General features: G+C 40.1%; 1 protein-coding gene across 5 annotated transcripts in view; it reads left to right on the top strand.

Moving 5' to 3' along the window:
* Nucleotides 1-27,776, top strand: part of LOC124291706 — a 43,974-nt gene that overhangs the window by 14,314 nt on the left and 1,884 nt on the right. For 3 of the 5 annotated variants that reach the window (XM_046728770.1, XM_046728768.1, XM_046728769.1), the window contains exons 2-17: nucleotides 8,936-9,024; nucleotides 12,032-12,156; nucleotides 12,899-12,979; nucleotides 13,552-13,657; nucleotides 18,245-18,289; nucleotides 18,650-18,695; nucleotides 19,665-19,815; nucleotides 20,549-20,650; nucleotides 21,230-21,306; nucleotides 21,852-21,972; nucleotides 22,147-22,188; nucleotides 22,352-22,418; nucleotides 23,161-23,268; nucleotides 23,597-23,661; nucleotides 24,530-24,619; nucleotides 25,654-27,735. In XM_046728770.1, coding sequence (XP_046584726.1) covers nucleotides 8,996-9,024; nucleotides 12,032-12,156; nucleotides 12,899-12,979; nucleotides 13,552-13,657; nucleotides 18,245-18,289; nucleotides 18,650-18,695; nucleotides 19,665-19,815; nucleotides 20,549-20,650; nucleotides 21,230-21,306; nucleotides 21,852-21,972; nucleotides 22,147-22,188; nucleotides 22,352-22,418; nucleotides 23,161-23,268; nucleotides 23,597-23,661; nucleotides 24,530-24,619; nucleotides 25,654-25,925 — 1,527 coding nt within the window. In that variant the 5' untranslated portion in view covers nucleotides 8,936-8,995 and the 3' untranslated portion in view covers nucleotides 25,926-27,735. Of the gene's footprint in view, nucleotides 1-8,935; nucleotides 9,161-12,031; nucleotides 12,157-12,898; nucleotides 12,980-13,551; nucleotides 13,658-18,244; nucleotides 18,290-18,649; nucleotides 18,696-19,664; nucleotides 19,816-20,548; nucleotides 20,651-21,229; nucleotides 21,307-21,851; nucleotides 21,973-22,146; nucleotides 22,189-22,351; nucleotides 22,419-23,160; nucleotides 23,269-23,596; nucleotides 23,662-24,529; nucleotides 24,620-25,653; nucleotides 27,736-27,776 lie in introns of all 5 variants that reach the window. The other 2 variants (XM_046728771.1, XM_046728767.1) reach the window with 2 other exon arrangements.

The raw sequence follows: 27,776 nt of genomic DNA, 5'->3' as shown, positions 1-27,776 counted from the left end.
GCGTCTCTTAAAAAAAAACAAAACCGCCGCCCAGTTGCACGTCAATCCATCTAAGGAGCCGTTGAAGGACGCCAAACATATCGGAAACATGTACACATCTCTCAGTGTGCTGTACAGCTCCAGGTAGAAATGCCCCTGGGCAATCAGCGCTAGCTCCCAATGCTTACTTTGTAAATAAGTAAAGTATAAACATAACGCTTAGCACCCCGTGCTAGTTGTGGCCACATGGATGTATTGATCAAAGCGCTGTGAAGGATTGGTTTTGGGATATTTCCGCTTCACTGAGAAGTGGGGCGACTTCAAAGAACAGAAACGATTTAGGGCCAAAGATATATTCAGTCGGGCGCTGCACAAATGAAGAGGAGTCACCCTTTCAAGCGAACATTTCAGACAACTCCGGGAGCCCTAACAACACCAGGAAGTGTAAACATTCCAGCAACTGTGGCAACTGTAGCAACAACAGTTGCAACTTAAGGAACGCCAGCAACTGCAACGACGCAGGCAACAGCTCTGGAAACTGCAATAACTCTCGCAACCGCAATAACTGCAGAAGTTGTGGCACCTGCAATAACTCAAACAATGGCATCAATTCCAGCAACCGGTCAAGTTACGGTAACACTGGCAACTGTCAGTACTCCAGGATCTGCATCAAGCCCGACAACAACAACAACAACAACAACAACACACACACACACACACACATTCAGCCCCCAATAAAAAAAGAAAAAAAGCTTGAAAAACAACAACCCCAAAACACAAAACCAGCCATACTATTAACCTGCAACAACTCCAGCACGTCTGGCAACTGCAACAACTCCCAGAACTGTAGCAACCTCCAACATGTATTTCCATATTGGCAACACCAATTAATACATTGCCCCCTAGTTCTGAGAATGGTAGTTGTGGGGTCATTGTATCAATGTTAACATGAGAAAATGGGATTTCTTGGTGTTGCAATTAGAGTTAGGACTAACAAAGACACCTAAATTCAAAATATGAAACAATCATGACTTATATTCCACGCGGTCTTGCGTCGATACCTGCAACGTGATACTTTTCGATAAGTCACTTATCTCGACTACAACTGTCGCAAGCGATTTACTATACATACAGAACACATTTCAGTCTCCATGGCAATGAAGAGACGCCACCATAACACGTTCAGTATACTGGAGATAATTAATAAAAGCCTTAATTAAGATTGAAAGGATAGTCTGTGTTGATATATGATTGTGTGTGTGAGTGAGTGAGGTGGGGTTTGTGGGGTATGTCCATGCTTAAAAGAAACGTTTTTGGATTATTTTGTTTAAGTTGGCGTTCTAGGTGGATGATGATATATAGTATATAGTGTGGACTCCAAAATATTAAAAGTGATTAAAATTTAAAATGATTGTTCCTTTTACTATTTTTTGCTAGATGTATACGTAATTTCGAAACTAAAACTCTTTATGTTTCTTTCAATTTAAAGACTTATTATTCACCGAATAAGCTTCACATGCCATTGTTATCAGTATTTGTGGTAACAGATTTCTGACTTAATGGGAGTGGGAGGAAACAAGGCAGGATGTTGGAACAATGACGTCCTTCGATCACAGCACCTTGTTCTGTGGTGGTCGACATAGACGATATTGATTCCTGCTTCATCCACATTACGTACATCAACGTCTGTAATTGCTTGTTATGATCAGTCAGTGTCTATATTTCATAAAAACATACAGTCTATTTCATCCATGAATACATCTCATCAAATCATCTTCAAGTGATTTACTGCACAGACATTACCACGTTGATTGAACATACGTACAAGCATTAGGGTTGTATGTGCTGATGACAATCATTACGGCGTTGCCGTGACAGTGGTTCCGTTGTGGCCACATCGCCGACGTTAAATCAGGATCGTCAACACAGGGGCTTTTGGGGGTTGAAGACTGTCTTGTAAGGCGAGTTAGGTGTTATTGCAGTGATGGGCAAACAATACCAACCCTGACATCAATTCATTAAGCGTGTGGCTAAGGCAGCTCAAGAGAGGAAACTACGCTGGGTGTTTGGGAAATAACATTTATAAATGTTCCTAAAAGCTTAACGTATTCTCGCCGCTGCAGTTGGCATTAACTAATGAAAATTGAAATAAATTTTCTTATGAGACATTTTTCTTAGATTTGGCAGAGCTATTACGATAAAGTTGAGTGTCTGAATGCAGTCTTTTAAAGCAATATTTTGCTAGATTTTTTCGGAAATGCGAATCTTGATGCAATCTAATGATGGTTTATACCGCAATCTAACTCTGACGGGCGGAGCTAATGAGTGGAAAGGGGAATAAACGTTTCATTTTTTTTTTTAAATTTTGATTTGTAATAGCCAAACAAAATGAAATTCTACATTTTCTGAGAATTTCAGGCGCTTTTTTGCTGATAAAAATGTTTATTATTTGGAATCTGCAAATCCAAAGGAAAACATGTACAGTGAACTTGCGTAAACCTGGGTATCACATCTCAACCTGGGTATCAACGGGTTATCTGTAATGTACATTGAACCTGGGTATCAACGGGTTATCTGTAACCTGGGTATCAACGGGTTATCTGTAACCTGGGTATCAACGGGTTATCTGTTGTTCCAGATACTCGGAATGCAGATATGAATCCATATTTCAAATAAAGATTCTGCCTGCGCCCTACATGACTGACATGATAAGTGATGATAGTCAGAATCACCCCAGAACGCAATATTTTTCCTTTCGCTTAGACCTTTCTGAAGCCCTAAATGCAGCAAGACTAGATGTCATCAGGTTCAGTTTCTGAACCTCCCGTCTCACCGGGGTGGTGGGGTAGCCTAGTGGTTAAAGCCTTCGCTCGTCACGCCAAAGACCCGGGTTCGATTCCCTTCATGGGTACAATGTTTGAAACCCATGTCTGGTGTCCCCCGCCGTAATATTCCTGGAATATTGCTAAAAGCGGAGTAAAACCATATCTACTCACTCACTTCCATCTCACTGAGGTTTTCAGTTTGAAAGGGATTATTTCTTTCTACCAAAATTATAATGTCTTTGAGGGGCATTATAATATAAAATTATAATATATTCTGAGACTTAGGGTTAATCTTGCAAACAGGCATGAAAACGAATTGAGATGATTGATACACCATGATGCCTGATAAATAACCTCCGTATCAAGTGAAATCGTCCATAAATAAAGCAACATTTACACAAAATTGCTCTAGAAAAAAAATGAAAATATATTTCAATAGTAAACTTTAACAATATAGATTTACTAAAGGCAAAGTGTAAATCGTTCAAATGTATAAGCCTGTTACTTCAGTTAGAGTTTGATACTTGTCCATATAGATTTACGAATTACACCCGGTGACTTCTGAAATAGAAAACTTAAGTCGCCTACGTGTCACTTTTATAAGTCTATATATGGCTTTAGTGAATGCAGGTTTCACAGCTTCTTGTGTACACACTTCCACTCGGATGTCGCTTATTGGTTTTTTGACAGAAATGACGTCACGCATACTTCCAGCACAAACATTCCTAATTGTCTTTCCACACGTGTTGCTGGAGGTATAGATTTTCCCGCGGTGACAGATCCATACAACCTAGACCTACTGATTGACAGCTGGAGGTGAATGTACACAGTTTCCGCATGTTACGGACATTTCAAATAAAATGACAGTTCATAGATATTCTATGAACACCCGAGTTCAATCTTTTTGTTTGCTACATGCAAATGCGATTAACGTATTTAAGTATGGTTTAAAATCGTGCAGATATCACAGGTTTTAGGTATTCTTCACTTTTATATTTTACACCGAATGACCCTTACACAGGCCTCGAGAAACGCTCAGTTTAAAACAAAACAAATTCCAGATTTGACAATATTAAAAATCCGAACCCTAAAAATGTCTGTTAGTTTCAGAAAATATGTTATCTTAAAAAAATGTTATTAATTTTTCACTCCATATCAAACTTAACCGCCGTATCGATCATCACTTCAATCACAAATCTCAGTTTCACATCTCAGACCCATTCAAACCCACCCTCCTTTAATTGCTCTTTAATGAGGGCAGATTTCCCTTGAAAAAACCTACAGGGAGTGGTAAAACAGTCTCTGTATAAGTGTATTGATACCTACATTCGCCCACAGCATACAGAGACACTTCCGCGGGCCGATCGGCGACCGAGAGACAGTATTCAAGTCATGTCCTAGGGCAATGCAAGAGACTATCTTGTATTCGTGCGTCATCTCGGGTTAATCTCTCAAATTCTGTTCAAATCAAAGTTTGTCCAAATCATTTGTATTCGTACTCAACGGTAACCGTGGATACATGCAGTGCTGACATTCTGTGCGATGTACATTTCAGTGTGATTTCAGATGGAGACTAAAAGATGGTCGCGTTCTTTTGCATGTGGTCACGTGGTAATTTGTAGGTGGGCGTATATAGCAGAATTTACACGTTTCATCTTTTAACGATATATTGTGTCAGAAATCCCGGACAGGAAGCGGATAGATAGTTTCCCTGTTAATATATATAAACGATTGTCGCTAGGCAACAACACCTTTACATGATAACGGTGGTAGAAGTTGTGACGCTATTATACCGCGTGCCATATTATTTTTGTTAGTTCATGGAATCAGGGAGCACTTCGTTAAGAAGAGAGACAACTTGAGCCCTGTGCCTCCTTTCACAAAGCACTAAGGTGATCATAAGTCACTAAGGTAAATTAAGTGCAATGTTAAGGAATGGGAGTTAAGGTTAACCTTAGTAAAGGTTGCTTCATGAGAGCAGCCCCTGGTCATTATTCAACGTCATGTTCGTGGTTTGCAAAACAGAGTTACTTCCCCTCACTCTACGTTCACGTCCGAATAGACTCGTACTGCGTATTTAACTACCGGAAAGCCAAAACTCGAAAGAATGAGCGTTTTCATATATGAGCGCACTTTCATTTAAGACCAACGTACAATTGATAACTGCATACAGAACAGTAAGATTCATTATTACTAGGACATTTTTGCTGATTAAGCTATGAAGATTTTAATAATAAATATTATTAATATATTCCTGAGTGTCGCATCCCAGGAAATAAATCGTTCCATATTTATGACGCACTAAAAAACATATAAGGAAAGCTGTTTCTTCATTGTACAGTCAACTCTCGTTAATCCGACACTTGTGGTTGCAGACAATGTATTTACAATAATCAGTTGCTAGATTGGTGTGTCGGACTCGGAATGCGAGAATGTCGGATTAACGAGAGTAATTATCACTGTTTTAAATGGTTCCCTAATTTTTTGTCGGATTAACGTGATTGTCGGATTACTGAGTGTCGGATTAACGAGAGCTGACTGTATATGTGTAAGTTTCAGGTTTACGTAGTAGCCAAAGTGTCTGTAGCAAGTATCCTTAAATTATAATATGACAGAAACCTGATATGATTCTAGCAAATGCTAATGAATTTGGTGCAGTTTAACTTTAAGTGAATCCTCTATCATGGCAGCCCTGAACTAACACCGGATTCACCTTTAGGGACTGTTTTGTGGAGGTGACCTTTGAAATAAGTTTAATTGCTTTGTTTTCAAAATGTCAAACTGCCTCACAAGAGATAGAGAAGCGATCAAATAACGGATGGTTGGAAAAACAATTCACTGCATGACTGTTTTACATGACGCTATGGATACACTTCTCACAGAAAAACAATATGTTTTAATTAGATTTCAAACATTGTGTACATTACAAACATGGGTATCATGTTCTGGAACCCCTATTTGCATAAAACAGAAAAAGGGAATTTGACATTAAAATTCTGTTTACAATTTAGATTACATTCGTGTAGCTATGTCCGAAATACTTTAACAGTTTGTTTTTAAACAACATGTCTAAAAAGATACAAGAAGATGAAGAAAAAAACGAAAACACAACACAGATGTTACCATGATTTTTTTTCTGAAATGAAATTGAATTTCAATGCCTGTGAAACGTTCTACATTGATATATATTTATCAAACATATATGTGCATACAAGAGGTATTTGAAATTAGATCCCGCGAATATTAAAAAATGACTCACCCCAACATCAATTTGCCTCTGCTTTCGCTGATAATAATTTACTATGTGACCAGTGTGGCAGGAATGAAACACTCCCCTAAATTTCAAGGGAATCAATTTAGATCCGGGTTAGAAATGATCCTCCGTTAACCCATGCTTGCCGTAAGAGGCCACTAACGGGATCGGGTGGTCAGGCTCGCTGACCTGGTTGACACATGTCATCGTATCCCAGTTGCGTAGATCACTGAATTGTCTAGTCCAGGCTCGATTATTTACAGACCGCCGCAATATAGCCGGACTATTGCTGAGTGCGGCGTAAAACTAAACTCACTCACTAGCGGAGTCACCAGATCCTAGAACTGGTACACTATAGGGTGAAATTAACCCCTCCAATCCAGCATAAAAATTAATCCCCCTTATGATAAAGTCACTCACCCGGAAAGAAGGCAAAATATGTTTTAATTTGGCAATAATATTAACTCAACTCAAAAGGGTTACAACATGCCACTGAAAATCCACAGTGGCGGTACCACTGAGTTGTGTGAGTGTCCCGGATGTGCATGGTATTCACATGTTGACTTATATTTCCTATATATGAAGTTTACAGTCAACTAATTATGCACAATAAATTATTCTTGCATATTAGAACGGCGGTATGTTGAAATTAGTTTTTTAAAAACTCATGTGATTCTTTATAGTTTGTCTATATGGTTGCAATATTGCCGAAGCAATATAGAGAATCTCAATTCAGTTCAATCAATCAATCATTTAATTGCCGGAATTGTCCTGGTGCATGTCAGTACTCTATGTCAGTACTCTATCAGTACTCTATGTCAGTACTCTATCAGTACTCTATGTCAGTACTCTATGTCAGTATTTTATGTAAGTACTCTATGTCAGTACTCTATGCCAGTACTCTATGCCAGTACTCTATGCCAGTACCCTATGTCAGTACTCTATGTCAGTACTCTTTGTCAGTATTCAATGTCAGTACTCTATGTCAGTACTCTATGCAGAGTACTCTATGTCAGTACCCTATGTCAGTATTCTATGCCTGTACCCTATGCCAGTACTCTATGCCAGACAATATGTCAGTACTCTATGTCAGTACTCTATGCCAGTACTCTATATCCGTACTCTATGTCAGTACTCTATGTCAGTACTCTATGTCAGTACTCTATGTGCCAGTACTCTATGTCAGTACTCTATCAGTACTCTATGTCAGTACTCTATGTCAGTACTCTATGCCAGTACTCTATGTCAGTACTCTATGCCAGTACTCTATGTCAGTACTCTATGTCAGTACCCTATGTCAGTACTCTATGTCAGTACTCTATGTCAGTACCCTATGTCAGTACTCTATGCCAGTACTCTATGTCAGTACTCTATGTCAGTACTCTATGCCAGTACTCTATGCCAGTACTCTATGTCAGTACTCTATGTCAGTACTCTATGCCAGTACCCTATGCCAGTACTCTATGCCAGTACTCTATGTCAGTACTCTATGCCAGTACTCTATGCCAGTACCCTATGTCGGTACTCTATGTCAGTACTCTATGCCAGTACCCTATGCTATGTCAGTACTCTATGTCAGTACTCTATGCCAGTATTCAATGCCAGTACTCTATGTCAATACCCTATGTCAGTACTCTATGTCAGTACTCTATGTCAGTACTCTATGCCAGTACCCTATGTCAGTACTCTATGCCAGTACTCTATGTCAGTACTCTATGTCAGTACTCTATGCCAGTACCCTATGCCAGTACTCTATGTCAGTACTCTATGTCAGTACTCTATGCCAGTACTCTATGCCAGTACCCTATGCCAGTACTCTATGCCAGTACCCTATGCCAGTACCCTATGCCAGTACCCTATGCCAGTACCCTATGCCAGTACTCTATGCCAGTCCCCTTTGTCAGTACTCTATGTCAGTACTCTATGCCAGTACTCTATGCTTGCTAAACACGTTTGATGTATTCGTTGTAGTTTGTTAGGTCACCATAACATTGGTCCACAGCACAGGTACAACGCGCAAGGGTCTTATTGAATCACTTGCCTGCTGGTCGTCTTGTAATGTAATGTAAGAAGACAGAGGCCATCGTCGGCTTCCTTATATATACTGTATATATTAGAAAGCGTCCAGACGTTCCATAAATCGCCATGTTGGATGAGTTATTGTTATCGTCACCAATATATAAGAATTCATTATGTTAGACTGTCATATGCCACGTTTCAGAATATCGCTTGTCTCGAATTTCGGGTATCAGAACCGTCGAGTTAACAAAGCGTCAGACTATGCACCACGTATATTTCGACTTATAACTTCATACATGCAAGAGGTGTTGGGTTGCCTCATGTATGATTTTACACCGCTTTTAGCAATATTCCAGCAATATCACGGCGGGAGACACACTTCACACATTGTATCCATGTAGGGAATCGAACCCGGGTCTTCGGCGTGACGAGCGGACGCTTTAACCATCTGGCTACCCCACCGACCCTGGTGCATGCGGTTGCTTGTCACGTCAAAAGCCAGGGTTGCAAAGTGTAAAGCCCATCCTTGGCGTCGAGAGATAGCTGGAATACTGCTCACTCACTCACTCACTCACTCACTCACTCACTCACTCACTCACTCACTCACTCACTCACTCACTCACTCACTCACTCACTCACTCACTCACTCTATAAACACAGTTTTAAAACCCAATAACATAAATATAAGCACAACTGTTTGCGATCGTCTAATAAGCATCCTTCTTCACACTAAATATCACTATAAAATTCTCTCATATAGTGAATCATTTTTACCTCTGCCCAAAAGCTGGTTTATGAGCAATAACCTGTTTTCCTCACATCAGCTGATATATATGTAACAATATTAATTTTATTTCAGAGGTCACTGCACGAGGGCCCCCGACAGAGGAAGTAGGCCTGCGGGCCTATCAGCGACATTATGAAACGACTGTACACGGAAGAGCAAGAGTGAGTGCTTTAGCTGCTAGTTGTGAGTAGGGACGTTTGTGAGGGCTTACTGTACAGAGGACCAGTTAGTGGTTTAGGTTATACCGCTGATCAAGGATAATAGCGTCATGAGAAGGCTTGAGGAGGAATACAATGAGTGAGTGTACATTTTCTTACTTGACAGGAAACTGTAGCTTGAGTTCTAATTAGACGACCTGTGTGGATGACTAGCATGCATTTTGAGTTGGGACGAAGGAAAATTGTACATGTGAATAGTTTCAATAGTATTCAGCTTTCTGAATGAGGATATTATTTTTATCATGATTGCAGTATTCGTGAAACTAGATAGAAGTATTTAAGCATGTGCATGGGTAAATGTGTCCTTTGATGGGACATTGTTCAATTACTATTGAAAGCAGTACTGCATGGTTCATCATTACTGCATGTATTTATGTATCGATATAATAGGACATGCAGCTTTACCTGTTTGTGAACATCAGGCGTTATGACGGATTTTTGGTGAAAATTAGGACATTTTCACAGACAATTTAACGTTTACGTCCGATGGGGTCGGGGAAAGAGTTACATGTTTTACTAACCAGGGAGACACACTGAACCCTGCTTCAAACTTATCCGTACACCCCACAGAGCACCTCATGGCATACACGATAAATACCGACCTATATCTATGTAAAAATATACCGTTACATTTCATTTAGCTCCACTGTTATATTAAGACAAGACTTGGGTCATCAACCCACATCGAATGTTACAGGATGGTGTGTCATTCGTTCTTAATGTTATACATATTAGACACGGATGTCATCTGAATATTGAAGAATAAAGATATTAAATGAAACAGGATGCTTCCACTCTAGCCTGTCCCCAGTAAGTCAACCAAATCATTCCCCTTCCTTCTCACCTTTTCTGTAATGCTAGGGCTTGAAATGAAGCAAGTCTTAGATTGTTCATAGGTTCAGTATCTTACTAAGAAACATGTTTGTTGTAAACGTAACGGCCTGCTCCTATTAAAAATGTCTGTAAAGACCGAGGGTAAGTCTATGACACCAGGTCAGGACCGATGTATTTTGGTCACAATAGGTCGACACTGTAGGCTGTTATTTCCGACCTGCAGTGGATTCAGTAACAGGTTCAAGAGTCTATGTCCTATTACTTCCTTCACATTTTTCCAACGAGTGGCCTATTTTATTTTGACAGAGTTACCTCAGCAGTAGCTATACTGCAATATCAAATGTTTTTGACGTTGATAAAACATGGGCGAAATTCATGCTTATCTTATCCAAATATCTTAAGTCTAAATTCAATGACAGTGAATGGTATGTGGTCATATGTTTAGCACAGTTACCATTTGTGCATATATAGGGCCACTCTACTATTTGTGTGAAGTTACGGTGCCCCTATCGTGAATATGAAACGACGTATGCGCATATATGAGTAGTTATCTCCCTTTTATATTTCGTAACAGTAAGGTTGAGTCTGTAAAACCGTTGGGACGCCACTCGTCAAAGTGGATCTCCCGCACAAACCTGACTAGTGTGTCATCCTGATCTTATCACGTTACATTATAATCCGTTAAAAACACACTGCTCGTCAAAAATAGTCTACACCAATGTTTGATGGTGGCTTAGATTGCTAAAACAAGCAACGGTTATTCAGCGGTGATGTATTGATAGGGCAACTAAGCTATATTTATTACGTTTAAAGTGTTTTACTCCAATAAGGTTCTGATAACGTTTTCAATATTTTCACAAGTCTGATTTTCAGGTGTATATAATTATCTCTATTGCCCGGAAGTGTACAATAGTTTACAGCCTCAGGAGTATTCAAATTGGAGTATTGTTATTGCCCCAAAGCTATATTTCAACCTGAGGCTCCAGAACGACAGTGTAAAATCTATTACTTCTGCGAACAAATTATACGGTTATTCTAAATGGAAAGCCATTAGATGTCTTTGTAATACGCTTGTGTTTTTTATTCCATCTCATCTTGTCCAGTATATAAAATCACAGTGCTGAATAAATGAAATCCACAAAGTTATGTGCTGCTATTGCTCTACGCGTGAACGTCCAGGATCTGGCCCACTAGACGTTATGCTATATCAGATCCCAGCAGTCGTACATGCAACCCAAGACTTCCCACTGTGATCCATCAGGCCATGCCTCCCTAGGACTAACCTACGTAACAGTGAAACCATATACCCAAACGTGTCTCTGGTCATTTGACGTAACCCCTTACTCAGTGGAGTACAGAAGCATCCTGCTGTAACACTATCTGGCGGAATCCTTTCTTCTTGAAGTCCGTGTGGATATAATCGCTTCAAAAGAGCAAAGGATCACGCTATCTTAGCTGTGTCTACTGTGACCGCTGTGACGATTATTCGCCCAGTACCAAGATTTTTAGGTGACCGCTGCGTTTCACAACCACGGCTTACCTTCATGTTTGATGACCTCCTGTTGTATTCAATGCCCGCTGTGTTCCATGTGTCTGAATGGCATGTGTGTCTTGGTATTGTCTCTGTCGTTTTTTGGGTCTGTGCTAGGAAACGTGCATCTATCGTCTGCTGTGCATGTGCCATAAAACGTGCATGTGAAGCTTTTGTCTGTTCTGTTTGTATCATTAACCTTTAATGATGTCGTCTGCAAGGCTTGTACCATACGATACTGTCGTCTTCTGTGTATCATAAACTGTGTGTATGTGTTTGCGTGCGTGAGAGTGTACGCGCGCGTGTGTGTGATATTATCATCTGGTGTGTCTTTACTATGTGTGACACTGTCGTCTGCAGTGTATCACAAACCGCGTGTGTGCGTGCGTGCGTGCGTGCGTGCGTAGATGCTGTAATTATCTGATATGTCTTTATAATGTCTGACACTGTCGTCTGCTGTTCATCATTAACCATGTGTGCGTGCTATTATCAGTTGCTGTGTCTGTACCATGTACCATGTGTGATACCGTCGTCTGCAGAACTCTACCATGAACCGAGTTTGATAATGTCGTCTGCTTCCTGCAGGGCCCCGTATGATGAGTTGGAGGTGGCCGAGGAGCCTCCGCCCATGCTAAACAAGGCACAATGCATCTTACTCAACATGACCTCGTTTGGCATCAACTTCATGGTGCTACTTCTTAGCGTCGAAGGTATCTTAAAATTAATTGTAATTCGTTAAAAAAACAAAACAACATGAAATAATATATACTCATGGAAATGAAAAAGGGAACACATGAAAGTACAAGTGTTCCTTTATTCTTTTCCAGAATTTCACCCACAGTGCAGTACAAAGCTTGTGAAGAAACCCGGATAAGAATAAAGGAACACTTGTACTTTCATGTGTTCCCTTATTTGTTTCCATGAGTATACATCTTCATTAGGCCATATAATGACCTTCCATTTTGAAATGGATGTTCATGAACGGTGAACATTTGGGTAGCCTAGTGGCCTTGGTTCCCAATGCCGAAAGCCAAAGAACTTGTACTCTCAGAAATTTAGTGCTTTATATGATAATGTACCCTGACATGACTTTGAACTGATCAGAAACAGCGTAAAACCAGTCACTAACTCTAATACCTAGTTGGAAATACGATTGTATGTTTTAGAAAATCCAACAAACACTGTCATAAATCACGACGTGTAACATATAGAAAGCCACGACTTTGATATTGAAATAATTTTAAGTAGCATGAAGAGATATCTATCTGATCGTCATGCTTATCAAACTAAAGTTTGAACATGTCTGATATGGCAATGGAATTTCAACACACGATGGGATATCACTTGATATTCTAAAATAATTATTGTCAAATAATAATCCCAATCACCATATACATAGATACATGTATATACATACATACACCGTGTACATCAGCATGTGGCTCCTTTCAGTGATCCCGGCTCAGGTGGAGGCGCTGGTGGGCGATGGGGCTAAGGGCAGCACATTCGGAGGCATGGTTGCCGGGGGAGCAGGTATGGCAACAACAAACTGATTATACTTCTTTAAAGTGCATTGTTTTAATGGAAAAGGAGGGTGGATTATATAAATGACAGCATTTATTGCTCAGACAGATTTCGGGCACAGAACAAATTTGTAATATTTTTGTTCATTACCAATTCTCAGATATAGTCGATTTAAACTGAGAGTGTTTATCTTGTATAACCATTGTAGAACTTTGATGAATCTACGGTCCTTTATAGCTTGTGTTTCGGTTCCAAATCCGAAGGTTAAGTATGTCCCACTCTCCCTTCCTTACGTCAGAGTTGACGATAATAGCTCAGTCTGGAGTATTGCAAACTGCGGAGTTGAACAACATTCAACTATACCTGACCATAATGGCGTGTTAATACAAGAAACTGACCCTTCGTATATGACATTGGAAAGAAAATGAATTCCGAGGAACGATTAATTAATACTATTTGACTTGATAGTCGCATGAGCTTGTCATTTATCTTTTGAATGACAAGAATGCGTGTAAACAATATGTTACGACCGGGATGACATTTGGATTAATGGTCTAAAATGCTTTGACCTTGTGTTCCAGCCTTGACCTTCTTCGTGAGCCCTGTTGTGGGGATGGTGAGTGACCGGCTGACGTACAAGCTGGGCAAGAGGCGACCTGTCATGATCATCGGAACCATCATCCTCTGGTAGGATCAGCACAGATAATCATAATGATAATATTATCATAATAATCTCCCTTTGCGTATTTCGAGCCAGAGCACGTCCACGCAAGCTTTACGCGTAAGAGACAAATAACGGATCAGGGTCCCGATCCACAAAACGTTCGTAGCGCTACGACATTCTTAAGTCTATGATAAACTATGGAGTTACGACAGGTCGTAACGTTACGAACGCTTTGTGGGTCGGGACCCAGGCTCGGTGCTTTGGTTGGTAGTGAGTGGTCGAACCCTTACGGAGTGGTACCGTGCTCATGATATTAATCACTAGTTTGTCTTGTCAAAACCTGATTATATATATCTTAAATATTGTTAAGCGCGCCTTTGAACAACTCACATACGATCAAAATAAGTTGTTGTCTTAAAGAGAAATGATAACACATTTCCGCGTACAAAAGCACCGTCGGTATCTAGTAGCAAAATAGCTTCAGTTTGTTTCGAAATAGCGACAGAGAAATATCAGTGAGATGACATGATGTGTCATGGTGAGCGAATGGATAGGGTTGGATATTGTAAAATTTAGTGGTACAGGTCTGATCCATTTAGTGTTCCTGTGACTGTCTAAGTGCACATATATCCTAGTTAGATATTTACATACTACACTGTCTAATTCCAAAACGCATATTCCAAGAAAATACAAAAGGTCTTTGCCAGTGAGCAGCTAGGTTCAATTATCCCCCGACAAGATTCTTTTAGATGTAAAAGGCAAAAGAGCAGTGAAACTTATATGACTAGATCATTGGAAAAACGTGATGACACCAGGTGTTCGCGGAAGAAGCAAGCATGTCCCTGCTTATTGGTAGCGCCTGACATTCACACGGTATGTATAAAAATGCATGCGTTTGTTGCCTATTGCGGTACACCTGCCTAAAGACGGCGACATGTTCCCCTGCCAACACATATAAACAGACGGCGACATGTTCCCCTGCCAACACATATAAACAGACGGCAACATGTTCCCCTGCCAACACATATAAACAGACGGCGACATGTTCCCCTGCCAACACATATAAACAGACGGCGATGCCAACACATATAAACAGACGGCGACATGTTCCCCTGCCAACACATATAAACAGACGGCGACATGTTCCCCTGCCAACACATATAAACAGACGGCGACATGTTCCCCTGCCAACACATATTAACAGACGGCGACATGTTCCCCTGCCAACACATATAAACAGACGGCGACATGTTCCCCTGCCAACACATATTAACAGACGGCGACATGTTCCCCTGCCAACACATATAAACAGACGGCGACATGTTCCCCTGCCAACACATATAAACAGACGGCGACATGTTATGCCAACACATACAGACAGGCGACAACATGTTCCCCTGCCAACACATATAAACAGACGGCGACATGTTCCCTGCCAACACATATAAACAGACGGCGACATGTTCCCCTGCCAACACATATAAACAGACGGCGACATGTTCCCCTGCCAACACATATTAACAGACGGCGACATGTTCCCCTGCCAACACATATAAACAGACGGCGACATGTTCCCCTGCCAACACATATTAACAGACGGGCGACATGTAAACAGACGGCGACATGCCAACACAAACAGACGGCGACATGTTCCCATGCCAACACATATAAACAGACGGCGACATGCTCCCCTGCCAACACATATAAACAGACGGCGACACGTTCCCCTGCCAACACATATTAACAGACGGCGACATGTTCCCCTGCCAACACATATAAACAGACGGCGACATGTTCCCCTGCCAACACATATTAACAGACGGCAACATGTTCCCCTGCCAATAAACCAGACAACGCACAGAACAGTTCTCGTATACTGTAAATATAATCATTTATCCTAGAAAACCCAGTGTTTGTGTATAATACTAACTAACCTACATAACGTGAAACACTAGATCAATACGTGTAGGCGTGCGACAAGGCTAACTGCTGAAACCAGTTCCGGAAATTAAACATTTACGGTAACTAGGAAATTAATCGATTATTGGCAATTCCCTGGGGACAGATAAAGATGAACAAAACCCCGATTGGACTGTAATCTGCCGCCTGGTTACCTCGTGAAGGTCTTGTTGGTTGATATCATGTGACCTTGGTTACAGAGACATTACATGACGGCTTGACTGCCGACTTTTCCGTTTTTGCTCATGTTTCAGTTTCTGAAGCTAATTATGACAGCCGGTTTATCCATATGACAGGTCACTGGTCACATTAGTCCCTGTGTATAGGATTTCTTGGATCATGTTAATTTACGTGGTTGCCTGTTTGTACCAGAGTAAATCTATGCTTTTATTCCACGTTGGTAAAGTTAAGCACTGGTTTGTAAACATTTAGATATATAAAATGAGACTCCTTCAGAGCGGCGGGGTAGCTTAATGGTTAGGGCGTCCGCTCGTCAAGCTGAAGACCCGGGTTCGATTCCCTACATGGGTACAATGTGTGAGGCCCATTTCTGGTGTCCTCCGCCGTGATATTGCTGGAATATTGCTAAAAGCAGCATAAAGCCATACTCACTCACTCACTCAGAGCCGTAGATATATAATCATTGACTACATCGACGTTTTAGCATCGAACACCCATATCGACGTTAGGCATGGTTCAGGTTTACCTACCATGTACATACATGCTCAGACTTCTTTTTGCTTTTATGATGATCTGTGTAAGATTTTCTCATGCTACTTCAAACGCTGGTTTTTATTAGTATCAAGCAAAGCTATCGCACAATGTTTCGAAGTGAAAGGGCCATAGTCCAATATAAACACATGAAGGATATTCTTCTGCACTAAACACATGTTACAAAACAGTGTGTCTAAAATGAATAGAAATAATATACACCTGTCATATTCTGAACATATAGGAAAACAATATTATTCAATACTGTGAAGCGAGACAATATATACTCATGCCAATAATGGTTGTCACCCCTTTCAATTTTTTTATTGAGAGGGGTGGGGGTTGGGGTGGGGAGGGGTGACAACCATTATTGGCATGAGTATATTCCATACACGTGATTCCACGTACTAATAAACATTATTGTGCACTAAACATATTTCATAAACCAGTGTCTCCAACATGAATAGAAATAATATATAACTGCCATATATGATGACATTAGAAAAAATATATTACCATGTGAAGCGAGTCAACACCTTCCATACACGTGAGTCAAGGTACTAATAAACATTCTGTGTGGGGAAAGATAAGTACTTATTAATTGTTAGGGGAGATGTTGCTTTATATTGAATGGGGGACACATTTTTATTTTACATTTTCAATCACTGTAATAAAACGGGAGTCCGACTATAATCATGAGCACCATCATAACAGTACGGACACCAGGTGTTCGTTAATAGTTCACTCTCTACAAACACGTGCGAACGCAAGTCAATTGTTCATCTATACAATTACTGCTATTCCATGTCAATTGTGGAAGAGTGTGTGTGTATTTAGTTTTACGCTCCTTTAACAATATTCCAGCAATATCACGACGGGAGACATCAGAAATAGGCCTCATATGTTGTACCCATGTGGGGAATCGAACCCAGGTCTTCGGCGTGACGAGCGTACGCTTTAACCACTAGGCCACCCAACCACCTCCCAATTGTGGAAGACACGTCGATAAGAGAAATGTTTACGATCACTCAAGATAAAAAGTGAAGCTCCAGGCTGAACACAAACTGTATTTAAAAGTATCGTGACTTATGTGTGACTTAGCTTTGTCACGCAACATGTTGAGAGTAAGAGAAGGTCAGAGAGAATGAAACCGTGAAAATAGAATTAAGTGCCATGTGTTTCTTGCCTGTGGCATATGATCGTCAGCACCTGGAACACTAAAATATTCTTGCACGTATATTTTCAAAGAAGCAGGTATAATAAAATGATGGCTGTACTGACCTGCTGTGAACTTGTTTCATTCAATATAGGTAACCTGGCTCCAACGGCAGAAGAATGATGCTTTGTATTTATTTATAGTGTAATCGAGCAATCAAAATAATAACGCTTTAGTAATCAATATGCAATCATGCCGATTTATACAGAGATACCGTAAGGTGAAGCTTCGTGCTATTTCCGCCTTTCATGCCCGATGGGAACTGTTATGATGATGATTAGGACAGAGATTATTCTCACCTTTTAAGAGAATGTACAGCAGGGTGCCTCCGTATTCTGTCGAGTGTTCGGGTATTCTATATCTGTTGTATTAACAGCTGTGAACTCTTATTGATTTTATCCCGCTGAATATGCAGGTGTTAGGTTTCATAAATACATTGGATGGACATATTTGCCGTCAAATATTTACCTTAAGCAAAATTGAATTTAATCGTTTGAAACAAAACTTGATATTGTATACTTGCTTAATGCTACCCGTGGTGGTGTTCACTGCTACCTCGTTATTCCGACGTAATGATATGTTGATCGTGAAATGTAATATTATTCTGGACGTGTTCACTTAAATACTGTCCCTATTCACGGGGTTCACTGTATGTAAGGGTTATATATGTTGAGACTAAAGTTCAGGTGAATTGTCTCTACAACGTGTGTTTGATTGATTTCAGTTTTGGCCTGATTGGCATGGCCTTTAGCGCCCCACAGGTTGACGTGTAAGTATATGACCATATATCATATAATAAGATGGAGAAAACCGCCCTAGCTTATCTAAACCGATTTTGCATGTTATATATTAACATAAGTCATAGCGCGTACTAAATCCTTGTAAGAATGAAATGCTATAACGTGCATTCTCGTACGTTTGGCATATTTAGTGTTTCTAAAGGTCGAAATCGCGAGAATGCGAGAACAAGATTATGACCCGAAAGGAGTTCCATATGGAACTCAGGCTTCTGTACTTAATACTGATAACTGTGCTAAATAACTTTGTGATGACGCTCCTACAGTCCTTTATATGTTTTCATTTATATAGACGCATGTATATATTTACATTAAATGTGCTTATTTTTCAGGCCCCACAGGGACACTAAGGGGTTACTTGGCAACACAAGTCGCATGGTAAATATACCAAACATCCGATACCTGTAAGGAGCTAGATGGCTCATTGCCCCATGCCCCATCTCTCGGCACACAATAAAATAATCCGCTTTTGGGCGTCTTTGTCCTAGATATTTCTTTATCGGGATCTTAATCCATATTGTCATCCTTACGGTGATGATATGTGAACAAATGTAGATGTTGATATAAAATCCAAAGTCTAAAGCATATGTTATTGTTTTATTGGTCATTATAATATCGACCCAGTCTTCAGAATGGGTTAGGTTATATTCCGCAAGCATTGCTCAAGGATAGGAAATATTTCCATTCATAAAACCTTTTTAACAGTTTCAGCGACAGTCGTTAGTTTTGTTGTAAGCAATTGTCTCATCAATGAAAGCTACCACCTAAATTTAGGACCTAACCAACAGGAGAGCCGAGATACCAGATTCCGGTTTAGAGAGCGTTAATTACTGTACAAACAGTCAATTGAGCGGTCTTTGTTGTGCCGAAATACGGAATAGACTGACGCCGGATTAGAGGGCGTGTAAATGATCATAAATTAAGTAGCTTCTGCCGGGACCAAATTCTAGTGCAGTTATTGAGAGCATGGAGGCCTGCCGGTTTAGAGGTCTTCCACTGTACGTATAATGGTGCCGTTATTGAGAGCATGGAGGCCTGCCGGTTTAGAGGTCTTCCACTGTACATATAATGGTGCCGTTATTGAGAGCATGGAGGCCTGCCGGTTTAGAGGTCTTCCACTGTACATATAATGCACGCAGCTATATCGGAGGATGTAGCACATTAAACTGATGTGATTATCGCCCAAAGTATTTCTTATGCTTATGGAAAGGATTGTGTCGCTTCCATTTAGATAAGAATTAATAGAAAGTGTATGGAGTTACAGAGTTACAGATTTGATTTGTTGATAATGTAATATTTATATTCTCCAATAACCCCGTGGTATGGTGTATTTGTACCTTCCTACAGTGTCAGCTGGACTTGGTGAAGGAGAGGTGCGCCCCCTACATGAACAAGTCTATACCTGCCAAGGACTTCACCAATCCTGCTCAGTCTGGCATCGTCGCAGACAAGAAGTCACTTACGGAACCTGTCGTCGCAGAGAAACCTGGAAACTTGGGTAAACCAAATAGTTATTATGGAACAACTTAAAAAAGAGCATCTTTTAAACTGCGAGGTTCTGAGCTAACTAGATGCAGTTCATAACTAATCGTAAATCACCGTCCATCTTTACATTGTATCAAAAGAAGATTGTTGTAGTAAGCGCCAAGCCAACTTCTACATTGGCATCAGGTGCGCGAGGTTACTCCACTGCTCATGAATCATACCTGTTTAGTGAAATATAAAGGATAATGGAGAGAGACAGCTTCTACTGAACTTACCTTTGTTATAATGAACCAATTTAAGGCACATTTTGCAGAAGTATATGCAAACCTCAGTTTTGTCACGTCCATAAATAATGTTGTACTTTATACAAACACTTTGTTTAAGGAACTGTAGCCATAGAAGAAACCTAGCATCCTAATTGGCTTATTTTCAGTGTATCATCTGGCTCTTGATATTGATCAAGACGTTCAATTGTATTTTGCATTAAAACAATATTTTCAGTGTGTTTTAAGGAAAGCATGTGAAACAAATATGGTCTGTTTTTACAGACTTTGAATGTTATACAATTGAACAGAGAATACCAGTAAAATACACATAGGCGATCCATTGGATGTCCACTCTATTTAGCAATACGCATACTTTTGTGTTCGTAAAGAATTATCCTCATATAGGAATTTTCCAGGTATATATTGTTGGCATTTTGTAGGAGATACAACTGAAAACTGGAATTTTGTTGTATGTTTCAGGGTTGTACATTACATTCTTCCTGATGGTCATCTGCGCACAGGCGGCTGTCACTGTCCCCTTCAACGCCCTGGTGGCGGACAAGTCCCACCCCACACAGAGAGGTCAGTCGGGAGCTTCTCCCCCAGAACGGCGGTTCACAGGGTTACAAGAATTCTTATGCTCCTTGGTTGATTTACAGGACAACAGAATCTCACACTTAAGTCCTTTGATGTCAAATATATCAACACATTTTGAGAAAGTTAAAAACGTCGAGGCTTGGCGAGGATTTTAATATTTTAGCGATGTGTGTTGATATGTCTAATATCAAAAGACAAAATGGTGGGATTTTAATAATCATGCGAAAACATTCTTCCAACATTTTCAGCTTTTAAATCGTTATGACCAGTGTCTGGAGTATGAAAAGTACAGCTAATGAACTTCACTGTGAGATCAGTGATGTCATTTGATTGTGTCGTGATGTCATTTGATTGTGTCATGATGTCATTTGATTGTGTCATGATTTCATTTGATTGTGTCGTGGTAATCGATAACGTCACAATTGTCTGTAAAGCATTCTCAAGTTGTATCTCTGAGGAGACATTGCTTGATGCCACCAAAGTAATTTCTCCCACGGATGATGATATAAATTATATATAAATATAGGTAAATGCAAACTTCAAATTGTATTAAATGTTGTTCAGGTTTTAACTCTGGTGTGATGGGCGCGATGATCTTGCTGGGAAATGTGAGCGGTGCAGCGGCCGGACTCAGTTTCACGGTAATCATACATGATTCTATACAGACAGATAGTCACACTGGTCATACTGAAGGCTTGCACTTCATGATGATGACACTGCTTCTATGGTCTAATGGACAGAGCGTATGGGGGGAGAGCTGATGTTAGGTGGTTCGATCCACGGCCACGTCCAAGACTTTAGAAGCTGGTACTTGTCGTTACTCTGTCTAAGGCATAAAACAGGGACTTGTTGGTCTGGAGTCAGTGTACCGTGTTTGAGCGGAGTATCCATGTTCAACTGCAGTACACGTGTATGCAGGTCGATAAATAAGTGCAATAATTTTGAACCGGACGTTGAATCCAAATTTGATCTCATTTCATGTCACAATAAAAATACACAGAACACAAGGTCGTCGTGACGAAATACGTACCTATTTTACCAACAATTCACCCATATTATCAAACTTGCCATTTTAGATATGGTATATGCAGTGATGTCGATATTTGAAATGTTAACGTATACAAGTTTTCAATGTTGAAATAACTGCTGCCGGTGTGTAATGTAATAAGGGAAATAACTCTTGCAGCATATCGGCGTGATCGGGATATACGGCCTGATCCTGGGGATCCTGGTGTTGTGTGTCACGGTGACGGTCGTGTCTACCAAGGAGTACCGGACCAAGGAGGAGCTGGAGCTACAACCACTGGGTAATGACCGCACTGCTGTACATCTACATCAAGTACCATTTTATTCATGTGATTCGGGATGAGCGGATAAATCCCACTCTATCTGAAGCGCACGTATAATAATTACTTTTATCATCATATTGATAATTCATTGTTTTCATGTGACATTTCTTTACTGGACTTTTTTTTTAACAGGATGCAAGCTTATATTCTGTGGATTCTGGGAACCATTGAAAGGTGAGATTGCGAGATATCGTTTGAGACGTTATCACCGTTATATGTGCTCGTGTGGCATATCCTGTGATATAATTTTTTATATATTGTATATTTTCTATAAAAATTATTAAAAGGTTGGACGTTGTAAAATTAATATTATGTTCGAGCGTGTTTACTTTTTCAGAGCATGATTTCCGATGGGTCTTTATAACGAGGTTCCTCATGCAGCAGGGCGTGGCTACCGTCACTGGGTGAGTGTTAAACACGGGACAGGTGTAACGTTTATCTGGTGTTTTTAGAGTTGTTGCAGCGGAGACAGGACACCTCATTTTACCATTGTAGTTGCTCCTTGGTGCTTGCTGCCGGAGTAGGTCTTAATCAATGCACTGGGGTGGACAGATTACGTGATAATGAGTGGGCCAAGTATTAGGATAGTCAGTGCCCGGATTACGTGATAATGAATGGGCCAAGTATTAGGATAGTCAGTGGACGGATTACGGGATAATGAATGGGCCAAGTATTAGGATAGTCAGTGCAAGTATTAGGATAGTCAGTGGACAGATTACGTGATAATGAGTGGACCAAGTATTATGATAGTCAGTGCAAGTATTAGGATAGTCAGTGGACATATTACGTGATAACAAATGGGCCAAGTATTAAGATAGTCAGTGGACAGATTACATGGTAATGAATGAGACAAGTATTAGCTAAGTCTGATTACCTGATGATGTGTAGGGAAAGTGTGTGAAATGTGTATATTTGGCAGAACATTCCATGACACGTCTTTATGGAATAGTTCATATAAAATCGTAATAGTAAACTGGCTGTGTCATTCTATCAGAATTTGAAAAGGGTTCCTTATAACGTCATGTTTAGTGGTCATAATAGCAGTCACTGAAATGTCTGTCCACCATCACATAGCAGCAACACTGCTGACTGTAAGGTTAAACAAAAAATATAATGACAGAATTAGAATTAAATGTCTGTCTTCAGATTCCTGGAGTACTGGCTGGGCGACATGATACCACTGCCCAACTGCTGGACCGCCGCTACTTCTGTGTCTCTCATGTTGCTCCCGATGCTCTTCGCTGCTGCTTTCAGGTGACTAACCTTGATGTCAGATCTCCCAGATTGTCATATATAGAAGCTCTAGGTCCTGCTGAATCTACACAGAGGTCTCACGTCATTGTTTTATCGCGGTTGGGTTAATATATACACAGTTTTAATTAATTGTAGAACACCGGTGTCGTGTGCAGAAAGGGAAATCTTCTGTAGCGTAGTAAGGTCACGTGTTATAATTAACAATAACAGGCATACTCTGGTATAATGTTAGAGGGATTTGTTGTTATGATCTATGGTCAAAATTGCTCTTAACCTATGGTTGATATGATAGCAATTATATAGCTAAATGAGGTTGCTTCTTTTTCAGTTCTGTAATATTTGGAATAATATCAGACAGAACAAACAGACGGAAAAGTATAGTGACAATTGCAGGTAAGTCTTACAACCCACCTCGTAACCTTGTCACCTCGTCACGCCATTTTATTCCATGTCATGCACGAAAGTAGGTCAGTGGTGACGTCCATACATGTGAAGACGATCATTGACACTATCCTGTTTATGTTTCCATAACTTTCACGGTATAATGATGGACGCTTCGACGATCACTGACACTATCCTATTTATGTTTCCATAACTTACACGGTATAATGATGGACGCTTCGACGATCATTGACACTGTCCTATTTATGTTTCCATAATTTAGACAGTATAATGATGGACGCTTCGACGATCATTGACACTATCCTATTTATGTTTCCACGGTATAATGATGGACGCCTCTCCGCAGCATAACAAGTGAAAATTTAGAATTTTTGATAATTGTAATGACAGGGTTTGGACAAGTAAAAAACTGATACCTATCCCAGTGTCTTTATTGCACTTCATTAACAGTCTTGACTTTGAACTGGTTAAGTAAGGCTAAATGGAGGCCGAAACGTCATGAGGAAATCTAACTACAAGCAAGTCCGTGACCGATGAATATTTTACTACTTATCCTTTGCTACGTCAGGGTTATCGTCAACTTTTAGAAAATATATTCCTGATAAAAACCCTGAAATCAAGGTTTTGGACAAAGTTTAAACTCACATAAAGTCCAAAACATGAATGTCGTGAAGTGTAAATTCTCATTGAAATGATGAAATCTGCCTACTTATTTAAAAAACGTATGTGATACTTTTTCAAAGGATGACGATAAAGGTCAGATTAACCCTGCAGTGCCTTCAATATATACATGGTGTGGAGTAACACGTTGCCTTTCTGAACATAACTGAGGTGTCATGTATGTGTGTTTCCTGTTCAGCCGTAGTGATGGGATGCTGCGCCCTGACCGACGCCTTCCTCAGAGGGAACTACGCCTTCTACATCGCCGTTGCCATGGCATTTGTGTTCGGTAGGTAGAACATGACGTTATTACCCTGTAGCACCGTGTAAACATATGTTCTGGTTATAACCTACTCACCTGCGTGTCCAAGGAACATGAACATTTTATTCTCAAATTTAGAAATGCATAAATATTATTTTCTTATATTAGTGGAAAGAATACAGAGCTCGTTAAGACCAAGACAGGGAACAGAGCAAGGATACATATTCGTCATCGTTCTTAATGTGTATACTGAAACTTCTCCTACGTATATGAATGCATACCATATTATCGACATCAACATCTCAGACATACTGTAGTTAATCACTGATGTCGTTAGTACTATCTTCTTTTCTTCTTTCTCCGTGTAGACTTAGTATGAATATGTAGAATACAGAGAAATCAGTGTTTCTGTGTTTCTGATGTCTATACAGGAGTTGTATGGAATCATATACGGTGACGCAAGAAGTGCAGTATATTCTATGGTGACTATATGATAGAATTTGGATTATAATATCAAACCAGAGTGTCTTGAAACTATGCAGCTGGAAAAGGGTTAACCGCATTATAAAAATTAAGAACGTAAGAATATAAGGTTTTTATGTATAGAGCGTTCGTGCAAGGTGTGGCACAAAATCTCCATTTCCCCCGCTTATCATATGGCACCATCCGCAGAGGGCATCGGATATTCATATTGGTCACCTTAGTATGTAATGAGTCAATCTTGACCACAAGGAAATGTCAATTTTCACCTGCGGCCTTGCCAGGTGTATGTTATCGTACCAGTCATCCAGAATCTATGTGGACGTCTTTGACCACTTTTGATTATACTGCCACAGGATTTATCTCCCCTTTGTAACTGATTTTCATTTATCCATTATTATAATTGTTCCAGCTATTTTTCCTTTAACGCCCACTGGAATCCGTTTCGGCGGTTAATCCTAACTCGTTACTCTCTGGCTTTGGCGTGTAATATTTACACGCCATCATATAATACCGCTATTGCTTGCATTTGAAAAGCCTCATTAATGTGTGTATGTTAAATGTTACCAATTTGTTTGTAGGAACCGGATTCGGAGCGTTCCAGTCCGTGGACTTCGCCCTCGTGATGGACGTTCTCCCGGAAGAAAAGGACAAGGCCAAGGACATTGCTGTGTGGCACTTGGCCCTCATCCTCCCCCAGGTCCTGGCCACGCCTGTCGGTGGAGTCGTACTGGACATATTTGAGAGGGTCAACTGTGAGATCGGGCTCGGTTATATCATTGTATTCGTAATGACTTCCTTTTACTTCCTGCTGAGTGGACTGTTTGTCTTCAAAATACGAAGAGCAAAGTAGAAGTCTTGAATCTGGATATCATTCACCTGTGGATGGATTGCATGGGATGTTACAGTGTTTGTCTTATACCATTGTTAGTCACAGTGTCTAATATGTTTGAGGCCACTAATTGCATGTCATTGTAAACATATACTCCAACCTATGGTGTGCCAGGGTTCTACTCATATGTCATGACATCAGTTGTGGTTGGTGTCGTACGTACCAAACCTGTGAATGTAACGGTTTTATATGAAGCCTTGACTGGATATTCCCGCAGCTATGAGAAACACAGGGAGATCATTTTTAAATGTGACAGCTTTGTCGATTTTTATGTGATAGTCTTTATTGATGTATGATCCTTCATGTATGCACGGCGTTTCATGTTTTAAATCAAATCAGTATCTCCATCAAGTTATCGATAGAAGCCAGGGATTGCCAGTGTCTGCTCCGTAGCATATGGCCAGGTTAACGGAATTTACCTTTAGTTTAATTAAATTAAATTAAATTTAATTAAATTAAAATTATTGAATCACATTATTCAATATTCGTTTCAATACTCTTCGTGTAAATTATTTTCATATCTGTTAAGATATAAGTGATTCTGAAAACGTACACAATATGTTAATTGATGATCGATGAGTTTACAGGTTCGAACATCTGTGTGGATAATTCCAAATAGACAGCTTTCGCCTCCTTGCATCAAATCACGTTCCTCGCGTCTCACTCCATGCCCAAAGATAGCTGTAGTATTGAAACAAGGCGGGGACACATTGTAACCTTAGCAACGCTGGCACAGTGCCCTGGTGTTGGGGATAATCCGGGTTTTTAGTGGAAGTCGTGGGAATGATATTGAAATCTGTTGTCATGTGTAGTGCTTTTTTGAACTAATATGCTTTTATGTATATCTGTGTCAAGACATTCAGAACGCTGTACAAAGTATTTTATTTGTTAGTGGCTTTACGATGATCTCTCACCGCGTGGCTATTCTAAAATTAACACTATTTTGTTTTTAAATAATTTTCAACGAGTGCTTACTAGCAAGTACTTTGCAAGAGTTGGTTACATCATACACACCTCCTGTCATTTTCTGGATGATGTTTCAGCATAATGTTAACGTTATATGAAGGGCATTTGTCGGGAATATTGTGAGCTACAAGGATAAACTAGTTGGAGAATGTCGATATAATAGTTTTTTGTGCTATACCGTGGAATTCTTTATGGAAGAGCTAAGAGAACCAAATATCACTATGGGGTGAATCATTGAGGCCTCTATGAAGGGCTAGGAGGACAAAATATCACTATATTGTGAATCATTGAGGTCTCTATGGAAGGGCTAGGAGGACAAAATATCACTATATTGTGAATCATTGAAGTCTCTATGAAGGGCTAGGAGGACAAAATATCACTATATTGTGAATCATTGAAGTCTCTATGAAGGGCTAGGAGGACAAAATATCACTATATTGTGAATCATTGAAGTCTCTATGGAAGGGCTAGGAGGACAAAATATCACCATATTGTGACACTATATTGTGAATCATTGAGGTCTCTATGGAAGGGCTAGGAGGACAAAATATCACTATATTGTGAATCATTGAGGCCTCTATGAAGGGCTAGGAGGACAAAATATCACTATATTGTGAATCATTGAAGTCTCTATGGAAGGGCTAGGAGGACAAAATATCACTATGGGGTGAATCATTGAGGTCTCTATGAAGGGCTAGGAGGACAAAATATCACTATATTGTGAATCATTGAAGTCTCTATGAAGGGCTAGGAGGACAAAATATCACTATATTGTGAATCATTGAGGTCACTATGGAAGGGCTAGGTGGACAAAATATCACTATGGGGTGAATCTTTGAGTTGTCT

Source organism: Haliotis rubra, unplaced genomic scaffold, assembly GCF_003918875.1.
Source record: "Haliotis rubra isolate DU_JTF1 unplaced genomic scaffold, ASM391887v1 Scf5, whole genome shotgun sequence".
NCBI classification, from domain to species: domain Eukaryota; kingdom Metazoa; phylum Mollusca; class Gastropoda; order Lepetellida; family Haliotidae; genus Haliotis; species Haliotis rubra.
The sequence above is the reverse complement of the archived record's forward strand: the minus strand, read 5'-3'. Positions and strand labels throughout refer to the sequence as shown.